The 22,918-nt window shown below is 45.6% G+C and overlaps 1 protein-coding gene and 1 non-coding gene across 7 annotated transcripts in view; both read left to right on the top strand.

The window, feature by feature from the left end:
* Positions 1-22,918, top strand: part of ATG16L1 (autophagy related 16 like 1) — a 38,300-nt gene that overhangs the window by 762 nt on the left and 14,620 nt on the right. For 2 of the 6 annotated variants that reach the window (XR_014143324.1, XM_081813368.1), the window contains exons 2-11: positions 3,225-3,318; positions 7,536-7,641; positions 8,355-8,428; positions 9,308-9,559; positions 14,376-14,441; positions 17,017-17,103; positions 17,762-17,818; positions 18,033-18,080; positions 18,701-18,803; positions 22,190-22,295. Coding sequence is in view for 5 of the 6 variants with exons in the window: in XM_081813368.1 (XP_081669494.1) it covers positions 3,225-3,318; positions 7,536-7,641; positions 8,355-8,428; positions 9,308-9,559; positions 14,376-14,441; positions 17,017-17,103; positions 17,762-17,818; positions 18,033-18,080; positions 18,701-18,803; positions 22,190-22,295 (993 nt within the window). In the remaining variant the exon portion in view is untranslated. The remainder of the gene's footprint in view (positions 1-3,224; positions 3,319-7,535; positions 7,642-8,354; positions 8,429-9,307; positions 9,560-14,375; positions 14,442-17,016; positions 17,104-17,761; positions 17,819-18,032; positions 18,081-18,700; positions 18,804-22,189; positions 22,296-22,918) is intronic. The other 4 variants (XM_081813370.1, XM_081813369.1, XM_081813371.1 and 1 more) reach the window with 4 other exon arrangements.
* On the top strand, positions 19,710-19,984 carry LOC115937370 (small Cajal body-specific RNA 6). Its single transcript, XR_004072667.1, has one exon.

Raw genomic sequence — 22,918 nt, 5'->3', positions numbered from 1 at the left:
TTTTCTCCTCTCCCCACCCCTGTCTACAGTTTGAATACAAAAATGTTCGTACCCTTAGATGAGTCGTTATGAGCATTTCCTTGCCCCCTCCCCAATTTTACGTAACTAATGAACGACACATTTGGGGAGAGAAATGGGCTTTCTTCGGTCCTTCGGTACCATCTACCCCTTGAAGTAAGCCTGACAAAAGTCTGGAGTTAATGTTGATGATGAGATTCAAAGTAATAGTCGCCTGTTAATGAATTCTGATTGTGCTAAATCAGTGGTTCCCAAACTGATGTGCACATTAGTACCACCTGGATCTTTTAAAAAATTAAAAAGCCCAGACCAATTAAATTGCAGTAAGTAAGGGTGGGACACGGGTATGAGTGTTTTTTGATGCTCTCCAAGTATTTTTTTTTTTCAAAGATTTTATTCATTTATTTGACAGAGAGATAGAGAGCACAAGTAGGCAGAGGGAGAGGGAGAAGCAGGCTCCCCGCTGAGCAGGGAGCCTGATGCAGGACTCGATCCCAGGACCCTGGGACCATGACCTGAGCCAAAGGCAGCCGCTCAACCGACTGAGCCACCCAGGCGCCCCTCTCCAAGTATTTCTAATGTGCAGAGTGGTTTGAGTGCTTTGGTAAATATGCGGCATGTGTTATTTCTCTTTATCTTCTCTAAAATTCTGTGAAGCGGGTCCTATTGCCTTTCTTACACATGAGGAAACTGATGCTGAGAGAGATTAAGACTTCTTTGGGTAGGCAAAACAGATTCGTGTTGGAGTCTGGATTTGAACACAGACTTGATGGCTCCTAACTTTTGCATTTTGTTTTTCTCACTGGGGTTCCGAAGAAATGACCCTTTTTTTTTTTTTTTAAAAGATTTTATTTATTTATTTGACAGAGAGACACAGCGAGAGAGGGAACACAAGCAGGGGGAGTGGGAGAGGGAGTGGGAGAGGGAGAAGCAGGCCTCCCGCCGAGCAGGGAGCCCGATGTGGGGCTCGATCCCAGGACCCCGGGATCATGACCTGAGCCGAAGGCAGACGCTTAACGACTGAGCCACCCAGGCGCCCCAGAAATGACCCTTTCTTGCTTTCACTGAACCCACCCTCTTAAAAAGATGGGAAGAAAAGCGAGATGATGTACCTCTGTTGTGCTAATTCCTTGTACTCTAAGAGATCCTCACAGCCAGAAGCACAGAAAGCCCCTCCCACTCAAACGTGATGCCCATATGGGTTATATAAATTCAGGTGGTCAGGTGTTTATTGGGTGCTTTGTCTTAAAAGCTAAAATACACTTACAGTCACATTGGGCTGGAAGTCTGACTCCACATCTTACTGATCTTTTCACTTACCTTTCTGAGTCTGGTTTGCTGCATCTATAAAAGGGGCGGAGCTTGCCCTGCCTGCTTCGTAAAAACTGTGTATAAGTGCTCTGAAAGCCATTTACAAAATAGTCTATAAACAGAAATTGCTGTAATTGCATTGACAGAGATTGAATGGTTTTTCTGCATTGAAAATAGTCATTTTGATGGGAGGGGGGAGGATGTAGGAGAAAGATCAGAAGATGATCATCCTGGAGAGGGAACACATCATTAAACAGCTGTGATAAATAGTGCATGCCTGAGGGGCTAGGAGCCCAGACTGATATGAGAGGCGGTTAGGGGGCTGGAAAGCAAGACAACCTTTGCCTATTAGAGTTTTTTTCTTTAGGTCAGCGCTTGACATTTGGGGGGTCACTTCCATTTTGCCTGTGGAACACCTTCACTCCTCTCCTCTTGCCTTCCCAGGCCAGTCAAGTTCAAGTTCAGCCCCTGCCTCTGAACCTAAAGAGAAAGCTGAAAAGAGACTGTAAGGACAGGTGGCAGCTTCCCTTCAGCTAGATCCTTCTTTTTAGTGAGAGGGACTTTTAGGGAGGGTCCCTCTTGAATACCTCCTGTCCTTTGAAAGACCTAATATCACAGGGCGCCCAGCTCTGGTGTGACATTTTGAAGATCTTATTAGAACCCTCTGATGTGAGTGAACACCCAGGGTTGGAACCATACTTCCCTGCTCTGCTGAACTGCTTGATTAAATTAATCTAAATCAAGAATATTTCTGTTTCTTCCCAGGAGTTCCATTTCCATATATAAAAGAGAAGTGAGACTCAAGACTCTTTAAGAAGAAAGATAAACCCTTCCAACAGCAATATTCACTAGCATAAACCCTATCAAAATTTTGTTCTAGAGCAGTTCTAATCTCAGACTTCTAGGATTTGTGACAGTCCCCATCAAATGTAGCTGTTCAACAAGTTTCCCATGATCAATCTCTTATTTTGCTTAGTGCCCCCTCCCACCTTGCCAGTTCCTGTGTGACTGTCATTCCTAACTACTTGTACTTTGAATTCCTGCACCATGTTTCCTGTCACATTTGTTACTTTCAGAAAGAAAATTCATATTCTTCCTTAGGTTCTCCACTCTTGTGTTCTTTGACAATTAGCATCTTCCAGCCAGTCGCCTGAGCAAGGAACTTCAGAATAATCTTTGACTTCTTACTAGTAAATGTCTGTTTATGTCACTGCCTGCTTTTAAAATCTTTTATTTTACCATTGCCACTAAGAAAAGGTCTGAATTTTTCATTCTGCTCTTTCATGTGTTGGTTCCAACTTTCATTTCTATCCACTTGCGAGATAACTGCTAGCCCTCCTGCCTGGACTCTGTCATCTTCACCTGTAAAACCATCCAAGCATATGAATAAAGATTACTCTCCTAGTTCTTTTTATACTTGACCCTCTGCTATACTTGAGCTCCTTGTCCATATTTGTATCTCTAGTGCCCTGATCTAAAAATTACATTTTCCAAATGTAATAATAAGGTAAAGCTCTTTCACATTGCTTAGAGGTGCATAACATTTCATTTTTCCAGTGTGTTTGGTTTTTTTTGTTTTGTTTTTTGACTCCTGAGATAAACATAGGTAAGTGCGGGACATTCTTGTAGGGATGTTTCCACAGGTTCCTTTGGCTGGCCCATTCGTGCTTAGGCCAAGAAACTTCGAAGGAGTGTATGTTCCTGGGTTTTGGACAGTTGCTACAATTGCTGTCAAAGGGCAGCACCTGGTACTTTGACACCTAATGAAAGTGAAACCTACCCAGCTGTCCCCTGTTGGTTTTTTTGGTCCAGATATTTATAGGATATTAAGTAGTAATAAAGTGTACATTGGTTATAATAAATAATTTATTTCTTCTTCTTTTCCTTTTTAATAGATAACAAGTTGCTAGAAAAGTCAGATCTTCATTCAGTGCTGGCCCATAAGCTACAAGCTGAAAAGCATGACATCCCCAACAGGCATGAGATAAGGTATTTTGAAACTATCCTGTGTTGCTTGTGTCTCTTCAGTTGAAACGGGTCTCAGTTCAGCTGTCACTTCTCTCATTGAGAGGTACTGTTTCTGTGCTCCAGTTTTTGTCAGTTCCTTTCAGATAAGAACTTGTGAAGCAAGTAACTAAAATCCTCTCTGAGGGTATGTACCTACCCAGAAGGCTTATCAGTAGGTGCTGTAACCCTGAGAAGTCACTCAAGGCAGGTAACTGGGCCAATTCCTCCTTCAGCCTACTGGGTTCGCTTTTTCTAAATAATCACACCAGTAAGCATTCTTGAGCAAATTTACATAGATCTTGTTAATACAGGATTGACTGGTGCATAAAGTGCTTTTTATACAACACAGGTCTATTTGATCCTTTTTAAGTTCAGTGGTTTTCATCATATTTTAATAGAGTGTGAAATTAAGCTAGCAGGTTGCAGCAAGCTTTTTTTTTTTAAGAAAGGTTAGGAAAAACCTGCATTTTAATAGAAAGGATAAGTATTGTTTCATTAAATACGAACATATGTGTTCATGGTGGGGAGTTTGATGTGTTTACGTGGGTCATTCATGCAAACTATTTCTTTTTTTTTTTTAAGGTTTTTTTCTTATTGAGAGAGAGAGTACGCATGAGCAGGGGGAGGGTTAGAGGGAGAGGGAGAAGCAGACTCCCTGCTGAGCAGGGAGCCCAACTCGGGTCTCGATCCCAGGACCCTGGGATCATGACCTGAGCTGAAGGCAGACACCTAACTGGCTGAGCCACCCAGGTACCCCGTAAACTGTATTTCTTTTTGAGGGTCATGGTCCAAAAAAATCCAAAGTCAGACTTTATCAAAAAGTTTAAATAGAATCATTCTATAGTCTTACTGTCTTTTTCCAGATGTTTATCATGTTTGCATATTAAATTTGAGGGTCCATATGGGAACAGTACCCATTATTTTTTTTTGGTTTTTTTAAATTTTTTTTTTTTTAAAGGTTTTATTTATTTATCTGAGAGAGAGAATGGGAGACAGAGAGCATGAGAGGGGGAGGGTCAGAGGGAGAAGCAGACTCCCCGCTGAGTGGGGAGCCCGATGTGGGACTCGATCCCGGGACTCCAGGATCATGACCTGAGCCGAAGGCAGTCGCTTAACCAACTGAGCCACCCAGGTGCCCCAGTACCCATTATTGCTCTAGAATTTATGTACTTTTTTGCATATCAGCTAACAGCAACTGTAAGAATTAGTTGGTAGTAATTTAAGAGTTTTTTTAAGCCCAGAAATGCGAGGTATAGCCGAATTTATTTATACCTGTAGCTAAATCTGCTCTATAACTGCCTGCCATCCATGTTTCCTCATCTGGTCTCATGGCTGACCAGAGGGGGAAAAAGGAACAAATGGCCCAGCCCAGGTTCTGTCCTTGCAGTAATAAATTCAAGCAATCGTTCTTGGCCTGTGGCCCTGGGAGGCCTACTGTAGTATTTAAAATATTAGTTGCAATGTTCTGGTCAATATTAGGTATAGAAAATGCCATTATACCTTTTTCATCTAAATTCAATCAACTGAAAACTTGAAATAGTTTGTTTCTACCTAGTTAGACTCTTGGTGACTATATTTCTCTATCCTTTCTTGGTCAGTCAAGCTCATTTGCTTGGAAAGTTGCTATAAATAAATATACAACAATTCTTTTGACTGAATATCACTGGAATGGTAATTTAATTGCAGGTCCTTCCTTTCCTAAAAACTCGAGTTCCTAATCAGGCCTCTCCTCCTGACCGCCTTGTTTCTATTAATGGTTTTCTTTATTTTCCACAAGTCATCTATGATTCCTTTTTCCCTCAGTGTCCTGCCCCTCCTCATTGGTAGTCACTCACTCAGGCATGTTCATTCTTCACTCACACGCTCTTGTGGGTCTGTCCCTTAGTCCAGTGGGGGAGACCAGCCCGAGGGGGTGTTTGATGGTGCCATAAGGGTATTTACAGAAGATGGGCCTGGTGGTTTCTTTCTCCCTTCTGTCTCTCTTTAAGTTCTGTCCGTATTATCCTAGTTATTCTTAAAACACTACAACCGATGCTTAAAAAGCTTTATCTGGATCAATAATTATCTGAGTCCCTTCTGAAGTGTCTTAATCCCTTTGCTTTCTGCATAGATTGTAGTATGAAGTAGTTAATTCCAGGCATTTTCTATGTGTGCTTCCTAGATGGTAGCATCTGGCAAATTGTTAGAAATACAGAATCTTGGGCCGCACACCAGACCTACTGTTTCAGGAAGTCGGGGGGGGGGGTGGTAAAGCCCATAATCTGTAATTGGGTGATCCTGAGAATCACTGCTTTAGACCATGGCTGCTCCGGAGTCCATCCGCAGCACCAGGCATGCAGTGAGTGCCCTGCTCTTTAGGGAAGGGACTAATTTTACATTTGCATATTTCACAGTGCTTTGCATTAACATAAGAGGATTTGATAAAAATAATTTCTAGCCCTGCCTAATTTAGGATGGCTTCTTGTACAGTGTGTTCCACTTTCTAATCTCTTGGCTTCTACTTCGTGGGCGAAGATTGGGGAAGCATTAGGTTGCCTCAAAGGATGAGGTATTAGGATGGGCTTAGAACATGTCTTAAAAATACCTTTAGACATCAAGGGTGACGTCAGGAGGGGGTGTCACACTGCTCCCTTTCCCCTCTTGTTTATGATAGGGCATATGGAAGGGGCTCTTCTCCCCCTCCCTTTGGGGGCTGGTGTCCTGCTTTTCCAGTGTCTCCATCTTGTGCTTTCCCTGGGTGGTGGCTTAAATGTCTGTCATCTGATGGTTCTCCTATGTAGCTGCAGCCGAAACCCCGGTCCTGAACTGAAAACGCACAGTTCAGTCACCTGCTATTTCTGACGTGGGATGCAAACCCCGCCAAGTCTCCAAAACTACATCGACTGTTGGGGGCGTCTGAGCTGAGTTCTGTGGCTTCAGATATGTCTGTCTGCTGACAGCTTCTACTTGTCCGCCTCTGGCTTGGACCTCTGTACTTGACATGCAGACTCCGGTACCCGGTTTCCACTCCACACACCCCCTCGGGTGTCCACACTGCACTCTTCAGGCCTCCTCCCGAGCCCTAGTCCTTCCCATCTCAGTAGGTGGCATCTGCATTTTTCTCAGTTGCTCAGGCCCAGAGCCTAGAGGTCCTCATCGTCTCCCGCCTTTCTCTTAGACTGCACAGCTAACTCAAAAGGCAGATGCTGTGGGCTGTCTCTTCAGAACGGATCTAGGGTCTGACCGCACCTCACTGCCTCTACTGCTACCAGCTTGAGCTGAGCTGGCCTTCGGACAGCTCACTAACAGGTCTCCGTGTTCTGCCCCTGCCCCCCGGCCATCTGCTCTCCACTCAGCACCATGGCAGTCCTTTTACAACTTGTTATTCCTCTGCTCACAGCACTGCAGCGTCTTCCAGTCACGGTCCCTAGAGGAGCCTGGGAGGCTCTGCATGGTCTCCCCACCTCCTCCCTGCCTGTCTTGTCTACCCTCCTGCACGCAGGGCTCCGCTCGTACTTTCTCCGAGGACACCAACTGTGCCGCCTTCTCCAGGCCTTTCTGACCCTCGACGTTCCCTATGCGCGGGAGGGCGCAGCCTCCAGGAGCCGCGTGGTTTGCTCCTTACTTTCTTCCGGTCTGCAGTGATGTTCTCTCAGAGAAACCTTCTCTGAGTGCCCTGCTCGGAACAGGAGCCCTGTTGCTCTCTCCCCTTTACCCTGCTTAGTTTCTCTTCACGGCGTGTCTGACCGCTGGACCCCACATGTTTACTTATTTGTTGTCTGTCTGCTCTTAACCGGTTATCGGTCGCCTGAGAGCAAAGCTTTGTGTTCACTGCCTTCTCCCCGGGTCCAAGGTCACCGCCTGGCACATAGTTGGCACTCAAACATTTGTCAAGTGACTGGACCTTGTTGTCTCCTCCACGTTTACCGAAACCTCATCTGGAATCCATGCTTTGTTTCTGACACGACCTGTGGCTTGTTTTGTGGTTGGTTTATTTGACCGTGTGTCTCATGTTTCCTACCTTCTACTTCAGGTCTGTAGTGGCCTAGAACCACCTGGGCCCGGAGAAAGTGAACAGCTTTATTGGCTGTGTTGTTACAGGTTCGAAATTCTGAGGTTACTGGGTCACTGCCGGACTGAAGAGGTTTGGGGTCTGATTTTTTTTTTTCCTTTCCTCTCTTTTTTGCACGTTCCTTCATCTGCCTGGTTTGGGGACTTAGTCCCGGACACGATGGTGCCTGGAATGATAGTCAGCTACAAGAGATGGCCCAGCTGAGGATTAAACACCAAGAAGAACTGACCGAACTACACAAGAAGCGTGGGGAGGTACTGATAGCCCCTCCTCGCCTCTGCCCTGTGCGGGCCCCGCGGTGGGGAGAACAGGCGGGCGGGCACTGGCACTAGAATCTGCAGCCATCCTGGCTACATGAGGCATCGTACTGTCTCTGGGAACGCCGCATCCAGAAAGCTGAGGGCTTTCCCTCCGTCAGCAAGAGGGCAAGCCACTGGGCTAACTGCCGGGCGCCACACTCCCGGGTGGCATGAAAGGTCCAAGTGGAGAAACTTCCGAATGAAAGAAGCCTGCTGCCTGTTCCAGGGCAGATCTCACTAATACCTTCCTAAAGTGTTGGAGAGTGAACCCTGAAATTTCTGAAAAATTCATTATGGAAAAAAAGTCCTGGGTTGTGTTAATCCTGGGTGGCTGTTTGATGGCAAATTATGAGAAAATGCAAGTTCTCATCAATGCAGCTGAATTGATCATTTTATCAGCTGAAAAGTGTGAAAGGTGGCTGCGGTGGGGGGGACAGATGGGTCCTCAGCGGGAACCTGGCAGTGACCTGTGATATTTCCCATTGTTCCCATGAGCATCCCCATCGACCCTCCTGCTCCTCGCTGCCACCCAGCTCGTTTCTTCCTGGTGCCTTGGCCCAACCCAGCAGGGCACCTTTTCTTTCTTAAAAATAAAAGAGCCCACTGTTGTTTAGTTTCCTGCTGAGGTCCTGAAATCTCTCACTGATGCAAGTGTTCTTCTCCCCCAGTTAGCTCAATTGGTGATTGACCTGAATAACCAAATGCAGCAGAAGGACAGGGAGATGCAGATGAATGAAGCAAAGTGAGTAGAGACGACACCTCCTCTGGGGCTGGCCATGGAGTTGCACTCTCTGTTTTACTGTACTTTTGTGGGCGGGGCCAGTGGTGATTGCTGGCAAATGGTCACCACAGGGGACTCAGCAAGAGTGTCATTTCTGTGCCTGCATAGCCTAGGATTTTTTTCTACCTGCTCTAAGGATGGCAGAGGCAAGGACAGTGCCCTCAATCTTCCAGGTTGCCAGTATGCCGCTGGGAGGTACCCTTGGCCCTTGTGAGTGTCCCCGAAGCATTCGTGGCTCTCCCTGTGGCCACTGCATAGGAGAGCTGGCATCTTCTGTGGTGGAGATGGGGCCAGGGTATGTGAGCCTGTGGCCCTTGGAAACAGGGATGAGTTTGTCGGCAGGATAATCCTTGATCAGGGAGAAACCTGGGATTCCAAATCCTAGGACCTTTGAGCTGGAGGGGAGCCTGGGTTTCATCTATGCCTTTTTCCCTTGCTCTGCAGACAGGGGTCTCTAAAGGCTTAGAAAGGCATCTTTGCTCATTGAGTGATAGAACCGATGGAATGTGCAGAATTTCTAGCCTCCTTTTAAGCCCCTGTTAGTACTCTATTTAGGCATCAAAAGTTCCCTTTTCAGATCCTGCTTTTCTAGTCATCCCCTGGATGAATTTCACCCTAGGTAATTCCTCTTCTAATGGGCTTGTCCTGTAAACCACTGGGGCTAGGCTTGGCTAAATGAGATGTTCAAAAATGTGAAGAGTCCTCCGTGGCACCTGGTGTGATGGCTAAGGTTATTGTAGGGGGCCCATGCTCACAGAGCTCCAGCACCTGGCCAGGTGCTCTGGCTCCTCATGGGGCTCCGGAGCGGCCCCATTCCTCTTCTCCACGTCCCGCTTTCAGAATTGCAGAATGCTTGCAGACTATCTCTGACCTGGAGACGGAGTGCCAAGAACTACGCAGTAAGCTTCAGGACCTCGAAAGAGCCAACCAGACTCTGAAGGACGAATATGATGCCCTGCAGATCACGTTTACTGCCTTGGAGGAGAAACTGAGGAAAACTACTGAAGAGAACCAGGAGCTGGTCACCAGGTGGATGGCCGAGAAAGCCCAGGAAGCCAATCGCCTAAATGCAGAGAATGAAAAAGATTCAAGGTGGGACATCAGTCCACAGGTAGTGGTTTCCATTTTTAATAAAGTAGAGCCTGATTCTCTGAAAAGACAAAAATGAACCTGTCAGCTCTGATGAGGGAGAATGGGACAGCTGGCCAGAAAACACTAATAAAATCAGAAATCGCAGTGGTGCATGTAAAACAGATTTGCGTTTATAAGAACAGTTTTACAGCTGAGCGGAGGACTACTTTCCAAAAGGGCTTTGGCCCATACAGTTTTTGCCAGTGAATTCTTTTCAGTGTTTCAAGAAGAAAAGCTAATTCTTGAACAATAGAAGGTCAATCAGGGGGCGCCTGGGTGGCTCAGTCGTTAAGCGTCTGCCTTCGGCTCAGGTTATGATCCCGGGGTCCTGGGATCGAGCCCTACATCGGGCTCTCTGCTCCCCACGGAAGCCTGCTTCTCCCTCTCCTACTCCCCCTGCTTGTGTTCCCTCTCTTGCTATGTCTCTCTCTCAAATAAAATATTTAAAAAAAAAAAAAGGTCAATCAGAATTAGAAAAAGATTGGAATTGCCCCCATCCCTAATTTTATAAAACCATTCATACCCATACCAAGGCTCTTGGTAGTATAACAAGAAGACTACAGTCTAACCTCACGAAATATAGATGTGAAATTCCTAAGATTCACTGGTACCTTTTTTTTTTTTTTTTTTTAGAGAGTGTGTACATGCACAAGGGGTGGGGTGGGGGGGAGCAGAGGAGGAGAGAAAAATCTCAGGCTCCACACCCAGTGCAGAGACTGATACTGGGCTCCATCCCACAACCCTGAGATTGTAACCTGAGCCGAAATCAAGAGTCAGATGCTTAACTGACTGAGCCACCCAAGTGCCCCAGTACCTTTTTTTTTTTTTTTTTTTTTTAATTTACTGCAGTCCTACTAGGATTTATCCCAGGAATTAAAAGATGGTGTATCTGGAAATCAATTAAATCTATCACCTTGGATGATAAACTATAGAGCCACTTTAGTAGAGCCCAAAAATGCCATTTGTTCAAATTCAGTTCCCAGTCCTGATAAAAACCCTTGAACTTGGAACAAAAGCTTTTAATAAAAACACCTGTCTGCAACCAACAGCCCATAGGGTTCTTAACAGGGAGGCCTTCCACCCTAGACACCAGGAGTCGGTCTTGATGGAGGGAAATGTGTGTGTTGAAAATTCCCACGGAGAGTCTAACATACATATCGAAACCAGGAACAGAAGAAGGAAGGGCTCACTGTCTCCCAACTCTGACCAATGTTTTGGCCATCTGACCAGATAGGACACAGAATGCAAGGCCACTAGAAAGGGTGGGGGCTCATGCTCATCCACCTAGAAAGCCTAAGCAAATCCACCAAGAAAACCAACACTAAGTGGTCAACAGATTAGAACATAACGATTTTAAAGCCATGTCTGTAGTTTAGGATTTGAGAAGATTGTTGCAGTTAATCTAAAAGAATGAAAATAGAAGTGTCGTAAGTAATAATGATTACTAATCCTACCAAATAATGTTCAAGTTGATTTCAGAATCTGTATAAAAACTGAAAACATAAGGTAGAGGTAAAAAAATGTGATTATCTGCTCTTTATGAAAAATTTCTAAATAGTATGAGTACTTTCCAAACATTAAAAATAATAGAAATAAAAAGTGGACTGTATAAAATTTTCAGATTTCTTAAAAGAACACAGAAATAATCAAGGAGGACATGCGATTGTCATGTAAATATCCTAACGTGGAGCTAATAAGACAGGCGAGCCCTCAGACAGACAGACATGAGGCACAGGGAGTTGCTGAAAGCAGGTGTCCTTGCGGTCAGGGAAGCTGGCCCAGAGGGCTGTTGGGAGGAAGGGGGAAGCCCCTTCACATTGTCCATGGGAACCACCTGAAGGGCACCTGGGCGTGACCTGAGAAGTGTTCCCACTTGTTGGACTTCATCCTAAGCAAGTCCTGAGACTTGGTCACGGGTATTATTTTGTGATGGCACATTACTCATAGTATTGAAAAATAAGCAGTATCTTCCTACGGGGAGAAATAAATTGTTATATTTTCATACAGTGCAGTTTTACAAAGTCATCCAAAAATACATGTCTTAGGAGTATTCAGTGACTCGAGAAAATGCATATAATTAATATAACTGAAAATAAGATAGAAAATCTTTTCATAGGACATGATGCAAAATTTGAATGAATTCGAAAGATTAAAAAGGAATTATACCGTTAATGGTGTTTATTTCTTCGTGGTGAGACTGTGGCTTTTCTTTTCTCATTTTATACTTCTCTGTATTTTCTAACTTTTTTAAGTTTCTATCGTATTAAAAAATGAGCTGTCCTTTTTTATTCTGTCTTGTGTTTACATTTTTTTTTTTTAAGATTTTATTTTTAAGCAATCTCTACACCCAACATGGGGCTCAAACTCACAACCCCAGGATCGAGAGTCACATGCTCTACTGACCAAGCCAGCCAGGCGCCCCTCATGTTTAAGTAAAATAGCTTGGCCTATGCTGTGGAGTCCTTAGACAGCTTAAAGGCAGGAAACTCACCAGGGTCACCTGGAAGTCAGTGCAGTGTGTTGAACACCTGCCGAGGGAGAAGCAGGCAGGCGTGTGGTTAAGCTAAGGAAGGGTCCTTGGTCATCACAGTGGACAGGAGAATAATACAAACTTGCTATTGAACATGGGGTGCAAGGCATATTACATGTTTGCCCTTGTTCCTTCCTTTGGAATGTTTTCCTAGGGATTTGCCCCGGGTGTATTCTCATCTGATTGCGTAGGCGGAGCCTGAGGTTTCTTCACTTTGCTCAGACTTTACTCCTTAGAAGCTTTCCCTCCTTCCTGCCGATCCCCAGGTTAGATGTTCTCCTTCTAGTAGCCTTTGTTTACCTGACTGATAGCATGGCACATTTCATGTTTTGAAGTAGCTGTTCATGTTCTGCCTCCCTCACTAGGCTGAGGTATTTGTCTTCACGGTCACAGTGGCTGATGTATTGGATGCACTTGGGGAATATTTGAACTATTAAAGAAGGTGCTTTCTTTTCGGTTATTTTAATGAAGGAGGAGCTGCAGGTGCTTTGTCCTGCCTGTGACCCTAGGTCTATCCTTTATCCCTCCCTTACAGCAGGTGCCTTTCGGGTAGACTAGTTGTTACATGCCCCACACTGAGATTCTGGTTTTCCCTCAAAGGTGGTTCATGGGTCATCTATTTCAGCTAAGAAAAAATTATTAAGCTTTGTCATTCGTCCTGTAAAACTTAGTTTTCATCTTCCAGATATAAAATTTAAGAATGTAGCACTTAGGTCGCTCAGTCGGTTAAGTGCCTGCCTCTTGATTTTGGCTCAGGTCCTGATCTAAGGGTCGTGAGATTGAGCCCTGCGTCGGGCTTCATGCTCAGGGGGGAGTCTGCTTGTCCCTCTCCCCCTCTGCCCCTCCTCCCACTTGTTTGTATGTGTGCATGCGCACTCGCGCTCTTTCTCTCTCAAAGAAATCTATAAATCTTAAAAAAAAAATGGGGGCGCCTGGGTGGTTCAGTCAGTTAAGCGTCTGCCTTCAGCTCGGATCATGATCCCAGGGTGCTGGGATTGAGCCCTGAGTCGGGCTTCCCTCTCAGTGGGAAGCCTGCTTCTCCCTCTCTTGCTGCCGCTCCCCCTGCTTGTGCTCTCTTTCTCTCTGTCAAATAAATTAAAAAAAATTTTTTTTTAATATAAAATTAGGAGTATAAGCTGCGACCTCATCCCTTCCCATGATTCAGATATGCCACCTAGAGGACTTCTCCCTGTTTTGAGAATTAACACTGTGGTAGAAGCTTTACAAAAAAAATTCCAGCAGAATTCTTGACTGGGGCTTAATAGCAGTGCTAGAGTTCCGGATTAGGGGTTCTCCACATAAAGAGTGAAACCACAGTTAGAGATGAAATTGCCATGGAAGAGAAAACGAGGCCAAGGTTGAAAATGGAGGAGATCCTGGATTTAGGACTTGGGGAGAGACAGAAATTATTCTGACAAGGGGAAATAGTGGACTTGACTGTTTGGCCACATAAAAATTTGTCCACAGCCGAGGGGTGCCTGGGTGGCTCAGTCAGTTAATCAGCCACCTACTCTTGATTTTTGGCTCAGTTCATGATCTCAGGGTCCTGGGATTGAGCCCCATGTGGGGCTTCACGCTCAGTGGGGAGTCTGCTTGAGGTTTCTCTTACTCCCTCTCCTGCCCCTCTCCCCCAGAAATAATCTTAAAAAAAAAAAAAAAAATTGGTCCACAGCTGAGACGTCTGTGTTCAGCCCTGGTAAGTGAAGCCATGTGCATTTTGACAGTTCAAGAATCTCATACCTCAGTTTCCTTATCTGTAAAGTAGTGCTGAATCTCAAAGCCCTGTTACAAGGATTGAATGAGTTAAACCCTGGAGATAACAATACCAATACCAAGTCAGAGACAAGTAAATTCTAAGTAAATCTTAACTGTTCACTTTCCATGCTCTTGATATGTTGGTGTCAGACTACTTGCTGCAGAAAGCCGGCTCTTGATGGTGACTGACCCTGGGTAAACCTGACTCGCCTGAGAGGCCCCGGGTCACGACGGGCAGGCTTCTCCCTTGCCAGTTCACTGCTTTCTCTGATGACATAATCCCTCTTCGGGGCTTTGCTCTGGAACCCTTTCTAACAGGGTTCCTTACTGACGTTACTGGTGTGGGTTTGGGACTTCGGTATCTTGGCCCAGGGCAGTTATTTTAGGTGCACTGATGGACTATTTCGATGTGTTAGCAGAGCTAGGAGTTCACTGAGGGCTGAGACGCCGTGCTTTGTTGAAGCAGACCTAACTAGTGGCTTCCTTCGCTAGGAGGCGGCAAGCCCGGCTGCAGAAGGAGCTTGCAGAAGCAGCAAAGGAACCTCTGCCCGTTGAACAGTAAGTAGAGCTATTCCAATCACAACTGCTCTTAGTAGTTGGATTTGCACTTTTAAAGTGGTTTTGTCATGGTCTTATTTCTGTAAAACCGTTTTATAGATTGTAGAAAGGAACTAAAAGATGCAACCTCCCCGAAGGTTGCTGCAGCTCCTCCTCCTCATCGGCTTTGGCGCCCTCTGAATGGATGACTTCTGCACCCTGAATGAATGACTGCCTTGCTGCTTCCCTCTTGACACCTTGATCCATTTTCTACCCCTCGCTGGGCCTCTTGGAGTGTATCGCTGGGCTGGGGTTCTTTCTCTTGCTCTCCGTTCTTGCACGGTGTGTGACTTTGAGTGGAGGTGTGGGCAAACCTCTGAAGCCTAACTGAAAACAGCCGTTTCTGGGAGCAAAAGGGATTGAATCTGTTTGGAACTTTCCCCGATCTGGAGTTGGGGTGGAGGATCTTCCCCAAGATCTGAAGCTTTGTGTTAAGAGCGGTGCATAGTTTAATGACTGAATTCCCTTTGCTTCTAGTTCACGGTGTGTTCCTTTTCTACTGAAAAAGATTCTGGAATATAGTGTTAGAATTGTGATTTACTGGGTTTTAAAATGTTTTTTGTTTTCTTTTAGAATTTTTTTTTTTTTAAATTTATTCATTTGAGACAGAGAGATAGAGAGAGTAGGAGCAGTGGGGAGAGGCAGAGGGAGAGGGAGAAGCAGACTCCCCGCCAAGCAGGGAGCCCGATGCAGGGCTCGATCCCAGGACCTGGATATCATGACCTGAGCCGAAGGCAGACGCCCAACGACTGAGCCACCCAGGCGCCCCTGTTTTTTGTTTTCTTATAAATGGAGGGGACTGGTTTGAATTCAATTAGAGGAGCCATCCACCAGACAAGGTGTTAATTTATAAGGAAAAAAAAGGTTTTCATACCAAGGCTGTGCTTTAGATTTAGAATATGTACACTTTTTCTATACCCTCACATGTGGAAAATAAATCTCAGATGTATTTTCCTGACACTATAAAGTAAATAAATGATTGACCTAGAAACGACAGCTTACAAAAGCATCATTTGTCTGCCTCCCAACTGTAGCATAAACAGATAACTGGGTGTGACACAACGTAGGTCAAGCATGCTGCCCAAGAGCTCGTAGAAAGGGGCCAAGCGAAGCTGACCTGGGAGTGCCTGACTGTAAACGCCTGTTTGTCGTCTCTGTGCTTCCCAAAGAGTGGAGTTTCTGGGGCAAAGGACATTTCTATCTTTGAAGGGTTGTGATAACCAGTTGCCACATCCTGGTATTTTCTTGTGGCCCTGGGTCTTTGCACAGTTCCAAGTGTCTTCATGTCTGTCGCGTTCTGAAAGCATTTGCATAGGCTCGGCTCCAGGTCGCTACTCTTGCTGTCTCTGCCGCTCTGCTGTCATCCTTGTGTGGACACGAGTGACTCCCCCAAACTGCAACCACGAAGAAAAGAAAGGCCAGCCTTGTTCTCTTTCTTCAGGCCTGCCTTTGTTCTCCCCTACATCCTGGCCTAGACTGGGGTCAGTTGCGTGGAAGCCTAAAATCAGTAGCCAAGGAAAACAAATGGTCTTTGACTTGGTTTAACTTGCTTGGTAACAAGTTAAGTATATATTTACATAATCCGGATAATTAATCATGGAAAAATCTTGCTCTCAAGTTCTAAGGAGTCCTAACATTAGGTGATAAAGGTGTGGGTTGTTACGTTTTATTACTTTACTTCTGGTTGCAACTCGGTAGGAGGTCATTAAGACCAAAATAATTACTTGCCTTCCCCCCCAACCAGGAAAAAGGGGGTGGGGTGAATTCCAGAGGTGCTTTGTATCTGGCGGGATAAGGCGGGTAAACAACAGGGCATTTCTGTGGCTTGATTATTTCACGTGAAGCATGATGGACTCCCGAAACGTGAGAAGCACCAAGTGTTGCAACCTAAGCATAAAATACCCAGAGTCAAAAATGAATTGTGTTGAGATTTGGCTTTCCTGCTTCTATTATTAAGGCAGTATTTAAAGCCAATGTTAATGCAACCATTGACTCCATTGCCCTTCCAGCAAACCGTTTTCTTACTCCCCTGGACGTCCTCCTTGCCCTGTCATTTCCTTGTGCTCCAGAGCCGCCCCAGCCGTCGTCTGTGCCATGCTCAACCCATCGCGTGGGAACTGTTCTTGGCGAGCACTGTGGTCCAGTTGTTTGTGTGCAGGGGCCCTTAGCCACGAACCCGGCCTGAAGGAAAGAATCTCCGTTGGCACTGGATGCCTGGTTCTAGACTTAATAGATCATTCTTTCCTTGCTTTCCAAGTGGGAGCAATGTTTACACCTCAGAGGATCAAAAGATCACTTTTAAAGTTATTTTCAGCTGGAATTCTGGATTTGATGTCAATAGGTTAAACGTTTCTTTTAGTGTCGTTCAGAGCGCAGCTGTTCCTTTTTCTCCAGAGAGCCCTTGGCTGTCTCTGTCACAGCCAAGTCGCGTAGGCTGCGTGTGACCAGGAGACGGTGCTGGCCTTTGCGGAACAGATTCACCACAAAGCTCCTGCCGAGCAGGATCACAGACTTGGCCTCTTGCCCTTCTTTCCAGGGATGATGACATTGAAGTCATTGTGGACGAAACCTCTGATCACACGGAGGAGACGTCTCCCGTGCGGGCCATCAGCAGAGCGACCAGGTAAGTAGCCGGCGCGGGCCAGGAAAGGAGCGCTCATGCTGCAGTCTGACAGCACGTTTGTGGCCGCGGCAGGAGCAGCTCGATGCATCCAGGCCCCTTGCTGGAGCGCCCGGCCCCTCCTGCCTGCACAGCTGTGGAGATGGTGGGCTCCTGAGTGTCTCCATCTTCCTTAGGTCACCTTGTCATGGGAAGCAAGCCCCCCTAGCGCTGCCACCACCCTGTGAGGTGGTGGCTTCCCACAAGATGGACAGTTACACCTTGTTGGGATGAGTATTTAGATCATACTGTTTGCTTCGTACTTGGGTTCCAGGATTTTTTCTCTTTGCTGAATAAAGCAGGACTGAAAGGATGGGGATTGGTTGTTAACAGCCAACACTGTTAGGTCAGATTGCCCGAGTCATTGTCTAAAGCACAGTTTCTAGGACAGTTAATTTAATGCGAGGGAACCTCGTGTCTTTTAAAACTAACGAAGCTGGGTCCTCCCTCTTGCCTTCCCCCTGTTTTCTGATGGTTTGCTCCTCTGAGGGGTTTCTTCGCTGGGGTTTGGGGACTCGATGGGAAACATACTCCCAGGTACCTATTTTTGTGGACTGTTTTTATTGATGAATCATGGGCAAAATGTTTCTAAGGTTTAAACCTATCCTCCCCTCCTCTTTAGTAAGCGACTCTCGCAGCCTGCTGGAGGCCTTCTGGATTCTATCACTAATATCTTTGGGTAGGTTAGAAAACTTTCACCTTTCCTTGTTAATATGTGTGAGTATTCATAAGTATTGTATATGATTTATCAACATTTTTTAAACATATACCAAAATTTCTGTGGTGCCAAGCGTACAGATGCTTTGACTTCAGCTTTTCACCTAGCTTCTTCCTTTTTTCCTCCATTTTCTTTCTCTTACTCTCGCTGCGTGCTGATCTGGCCTTACCTTTAGTCTGTCCGAGTCTCCCCTTCTGGGACATCACTCTCCTGATGCTGCCAGGTGAAAAGAATACCTTCTCAGCCCGGCATGTGAGCGTGGCTCCTTGATGATTGTGCTGATTGCCGCTTCATCCCCTTCGTTGGATGTGCTTGCGTCTCCCAGGCCGCTGTGCATGTTCCTGGGAGCGCTGTCAGCCTCTCGAGCGGGTGACGGTTAGGTTGAGCCCTGCACAGCAGTCACGCTCTCCTCCCTCTCTCCTCTGGCATGCGTTCGACTCCGCCTTGGCCACACTGTACGCTGAGAATGATCGTAGCTAGGTGTAGACGTGACCTTGAAGTAGTCTTATCAGAATACAAATGAGCTCCCTTGGAGCAGGCAGTTATATTATGTTGAGAACGTTTTTGCAGCAGTTTATTGGCTGGGAAGCAGTTCTGGGGGATTGCTTTTCAGTGTTGGGTTTTGGAGTCCATGAGTTAGTAAGAGGTACAGGTATGTGTTGGATCCCTCTCCGGGTATCGTTTGGGTGAGGATGCCTCTGGTTGGGTGAATTGTTCTGTGGTTCGAAGAGTCTAGGAGGGAGAGGAAGCTACTGTCAAAAGTTGTCTTTGAATCCCTCCTGGGCGTTTGGTGGACAGGAAGCCTTGTGTAATCCTAATATTTTCCTTTATGTTACTTCTTAGGAGGCGCTCTGTCTCTTCCTTTCCAGTTCCCCAGGATAATGTGGATCCTCATCCTGGTTCTAGCAAAGAAGTGAGAGTGCCAACAGCAGCGACGTGTGTCTTCGTAAGTGCGGTTGAACCCCACGTGCCACCAAGCCTTGTGTGCTAACCGAGCTTGACCGTTCAAGGGTCCATTCTCTACAGCAGCTAGCTTTCTATTATTTTATTTAGAGCAATAGCAAGCTTTTACACCTGTTGGCTGTGTCTGATGGAAGGGTTTGATACATTTTGCTTAGGGACAGAATTTATTACAAACATTTTCTGTAATACAGGACTGGCTGAGAGAGAATCGCTAGCATGAGAAGATGGGACAAGGGAGAAGGAACTAGGGCTGGTGAGAAGTTACAGTAATTTGTGTCATGTTATCACTGGTGGGCTCCAATCTAGAGTGAGATTCTAGTCGGTAGTCTGTTCTAGAAGGTGGGTAAGGGCAGCTGTTTGCTCCATGAATTATACCCATATCTGTGTGACTTCCCTTTGTTAGGAGCACAAGGTTGGAAGTAGGAGACAGTCCTGGGCAGAGGACACTGTGATGCTGGGCTCTCAGCTGGAGTTCAGAGCTGGGTGCTAGTAGAAAAGAATAAGCAGGTCCCAGCTGGGGGGACTGAGCAGAAATGGATTCAGGCTGGGGAAATGCGGGGTACCTGACTCGGGGCTGGCAGGTGGGGGTCGGGGCGGGGGGATGGAGAGGCAGAGCCCAGATAGCTGGGCTGACTCGTGGATTACATGGGGTGAGTTAGAGGAGCCAGCTTTCAGGGGAGAGAGACTCACTGTAAAAGTGGGAGGGAATTTATATGGGGGAGGCTTACAGTTCCAGGCATAAGGAGGAATCGAGTAGAGATTTCCACACAGTGAACCGGCTGAGTGATTTAACCACCTTGTATGTCACAAAGAGAGTCTCCCTCTGGATGAGGAGTTGGCCTGGGGACCATTAAGGCCCCTTTCTGTTCCACTCCTGTGAGTCCCTGGAGGTCAGTGATGATTGGTAAAAGGTCTGATTGCACTTAATGTCACAGCCCCTTCCTTGCCCTCAACTCCCAGCAGCCCATTGTTTTTTCCTGTCACATTGAAGTCGTGTGTATGGGATAATGGAGCAGCTGATAATTTGGGATTCTGTCAGCGTGTGTTTCTGAGAGGATACAGTTCACAGCTGACAAATATCCAACAGAACCAGCTATGCAGGAGATTGAAGAGCGGCAGTCATGGGTGTGATGGTGCATGATCTCAAGTTTTCAATCTGAGACCTCTTAAGTAGAAAGATATAAAAAAAAAAGAAAAGGAAGGGAATCACATGGAGGCAAAAAGGTTGGTCACCAGCTTTTCAGCAGTGGGACACGAGGGCTGGGTCAGGATCAGATCACCAAGCAAAATAAAGTGATGTTTATATCCCAGTCGGTTAATAGTCATGCTTTCGATAATATTTCAGACATCGTTTTCAGTCCTAAGCAAATGTGACAGTAAGATTTTGTTTTCCCAAAATGATTTAGGCAAGTGATTGATGACCTGTTTATTTTTATTTATTTATTTATTTTTTAAAGATTTTATTTATTTGACAGAGACACAGCGAGAGAGGGAACACAAGCAGGGGGAGTGGGAGAAGCAGGCTTCCCGCGGAGCTGGGAGCCCGATTTGAGGCTCGATCCCAGGACCCTGGGATCATGACGTGAGCCGAAGGCAGACGCTTAACGACTGAGCCACCCAGGCGCCCCCCAATGACCTGTTTAATAATCTAATATTTATAATCCACATTTTCCACAGTCTTTTTTTTCCCTTTTTATTATGGAAATTTTCCAACATTTGTGTGATAGGGAGTAAAAGAACTTCCGGGTCCCATCATCCATCATCCTGTCAGGCAGCCCCAGTTAGCTGCGTCTGCCAGTTTTACTCTCTCTGCCCCACACACTTTTGCCAGAGCAATTTAAAGCAAATCCCAGACATTGTAGTTCATAAAGATTTCAGCATCCATAGTCTGTTTTTCTTTTTTTTTTTTAAGATTTATTTATTTTAGAGAGGGTGGAGGGGCAGAGGGAGAGAGAGAGTTCCAAGCGGACTCCCTGCTGAACACAGAGCCTGATGTGGGGCTCAGTTGGACACCCAACCGACTGAGCCACCCAGGCGCCCCCATAGTCCTTTAAGAGAGGTTTTAGTGACATCTGGTATTCTTTTCTCCCATTCTAGGAGGGCATGCTTTTTACTCCATTTCCCTTCCCATCTTGAACACAAAAAAAGATGCCATCTTTTCAGATTGTTCTAGTTTGGATGCCAGTCTCAAAAATTTCCCTGCGAAGGGGTGCCTGGGTGGCTCAGTCGATTAAGAGTCTGACTCTTGATTTCAGCTCAGGTCATCGGCTCGGGGTCCTGAGATCAAGCTCTCTGTTAAGCTCCGCACTCAGTGGGGAGTCTGCTTGGGATTCTCTCCCTTCCCCTCTGTCCTTCCCTGTGTGCGCTCTCTCTCTCTCCAAAATAATTAAACTTTTAGAGAAAAAAAATTTCCCTGTGAAGAATTTATTTTTTTAAAGATTTTATTTATTTATTTGACAGAGAGCATAAGCAGGGGAAGCAGCAGGCAGGGGGAGAGGGAGAAGCAGACTTCCCAATGAGCAGGGAGCCCAACGAGGGGCTAAATCCCAGGACCCGGGGATCATGACCTGAGCCGAAGGCAGACGCTTAACCGACTGAGCCACCCAGGCATTCTTCCCTGTGAAGAATTCAAATTCTCCCAAGTCACACCTATTTTATTGAAGGCCTATTCACGATCAGGCACAGTCCTGGGTCACACAACTTGGCGGAAGTCCTTTTCTATAGATGAGCAACTGAGCTGAGACTTCAGAAAGTTAACAAACTTGGCAAAAGTGACCCTACTAGTACACACTAGTGCCGTATTGTTTCCAGAACTGAATAGAATCCCACTGTAGCACTGATGTATAGTAGCAGGACTGGTATCTGCTCGTATTAGGACTCCATATGAGGATATACTCACATTAGGAAAGCCCGTAAAGACTTTATCATGAGAAGCCATGCTGTACTTTGACTACATAGTTTAGCATGTAGCATTAACATAATCTGGACCAAAAGAGAGGCAGTTAATCAGAGGCTTACTTTTAAGCTATTAAGATCATAGTAGAAGATAGACTGAAATTTCATTTTTCTTAAGAAGAAATAAAATTAATGCAAAGAGAAACTTCAGGCAGTTAGTCTACGGGGATTTTGAATACTCTTTAAGAAGGTTGCAATGTATTTAAATAAGTGGAACTGTAACTATAAGAATAAAATGGTAACAATCTTAGGAGACCCTGGGCTAGGAATCCAAGTTAGTTTATGAGCAGATCTCCTTCATTTCTGGATGAGTGTCGTAACACCTTTGGTTAGGCATCCAGAGTGTTCATTTGTACTGGGCTTTCTCTCTGGAATGACCATGATGGGGGCTGAAGCAGGGTGCTTGTCTTGCAGGATGCTCACGATGGGGAAGTCAACGCTGTGCAGTTCAGTCCAGGCTCCCGGCTGCTGGCCACAGGAGGCATGGATCGGAGAGTTAAGCTTTGGGAAGTGTTTGGAGGTGAGACCCCAGAGTGCAAAGAGCCTGCATTGGTGACATCTGGTTGACCTTGCTTTCAGGCAATCTTTAAATCATTCACCTTCTTCAAATAGCCTGTATTTTGTGTAAGGAATTACCTGACCAAAGCATTATCACCATCTCAGATGCTATAGCTGAGTGGCTATTTGCTCGGGGTTTTAAAGTAGTGACTAGAAAATGCTCTTAAGTTATGGATTCGTTAGTGTTTATGTTTTCTCAGATATAATTAGAACATCTTCCAAGATAATACAGGTTTTAGAAGCAAAATAAAAAGTCTTAAAGTCGTAGACTTTAGAATTAAACTATACATTGAGCTGAGGTGTGTGCATTTAATAACACCAGTGGCTTTGGCCTAGGGAAAAAGATTGAGGTCACATCTAAGCTTGAGACTAAAAAGAGGGGTGTATCTTTCAGGAAAAATGTATTCAACAAGCCGCTTATCGTCAAGGGCCGGAAGATCAAGACCTTGTTTCAGAAGTGGCTTCAGAGTACTCAGATGGGAAGCATTAAAACAGGAAATGGGACTTAATGCATCTCTTAGAATTCTGAAGCTGGGGATAGCTCAATTTCAGCATTTTGAGATTTAGTTAAATCTCATGGTTTTT

This window comes from Leptonychotes weddellii, chromosome 3 (genome assembly GCF_054177405.1).
Source record: "Leptonychotes weddellii isolate Sample4059 chromosome 3, ASM5417740v2, whole genome shotgun sequence".
NCBI lineage: Eukaryota > Metazoa > Chordata > Mammalia > Carnivora > Phocidae > Leptonychotes > Leptonychotes weddellii.
Note: the sequence above shows the minus strand (reverse complement) of the source record. Positions and strands in the feature narration are given on the sequence as shown.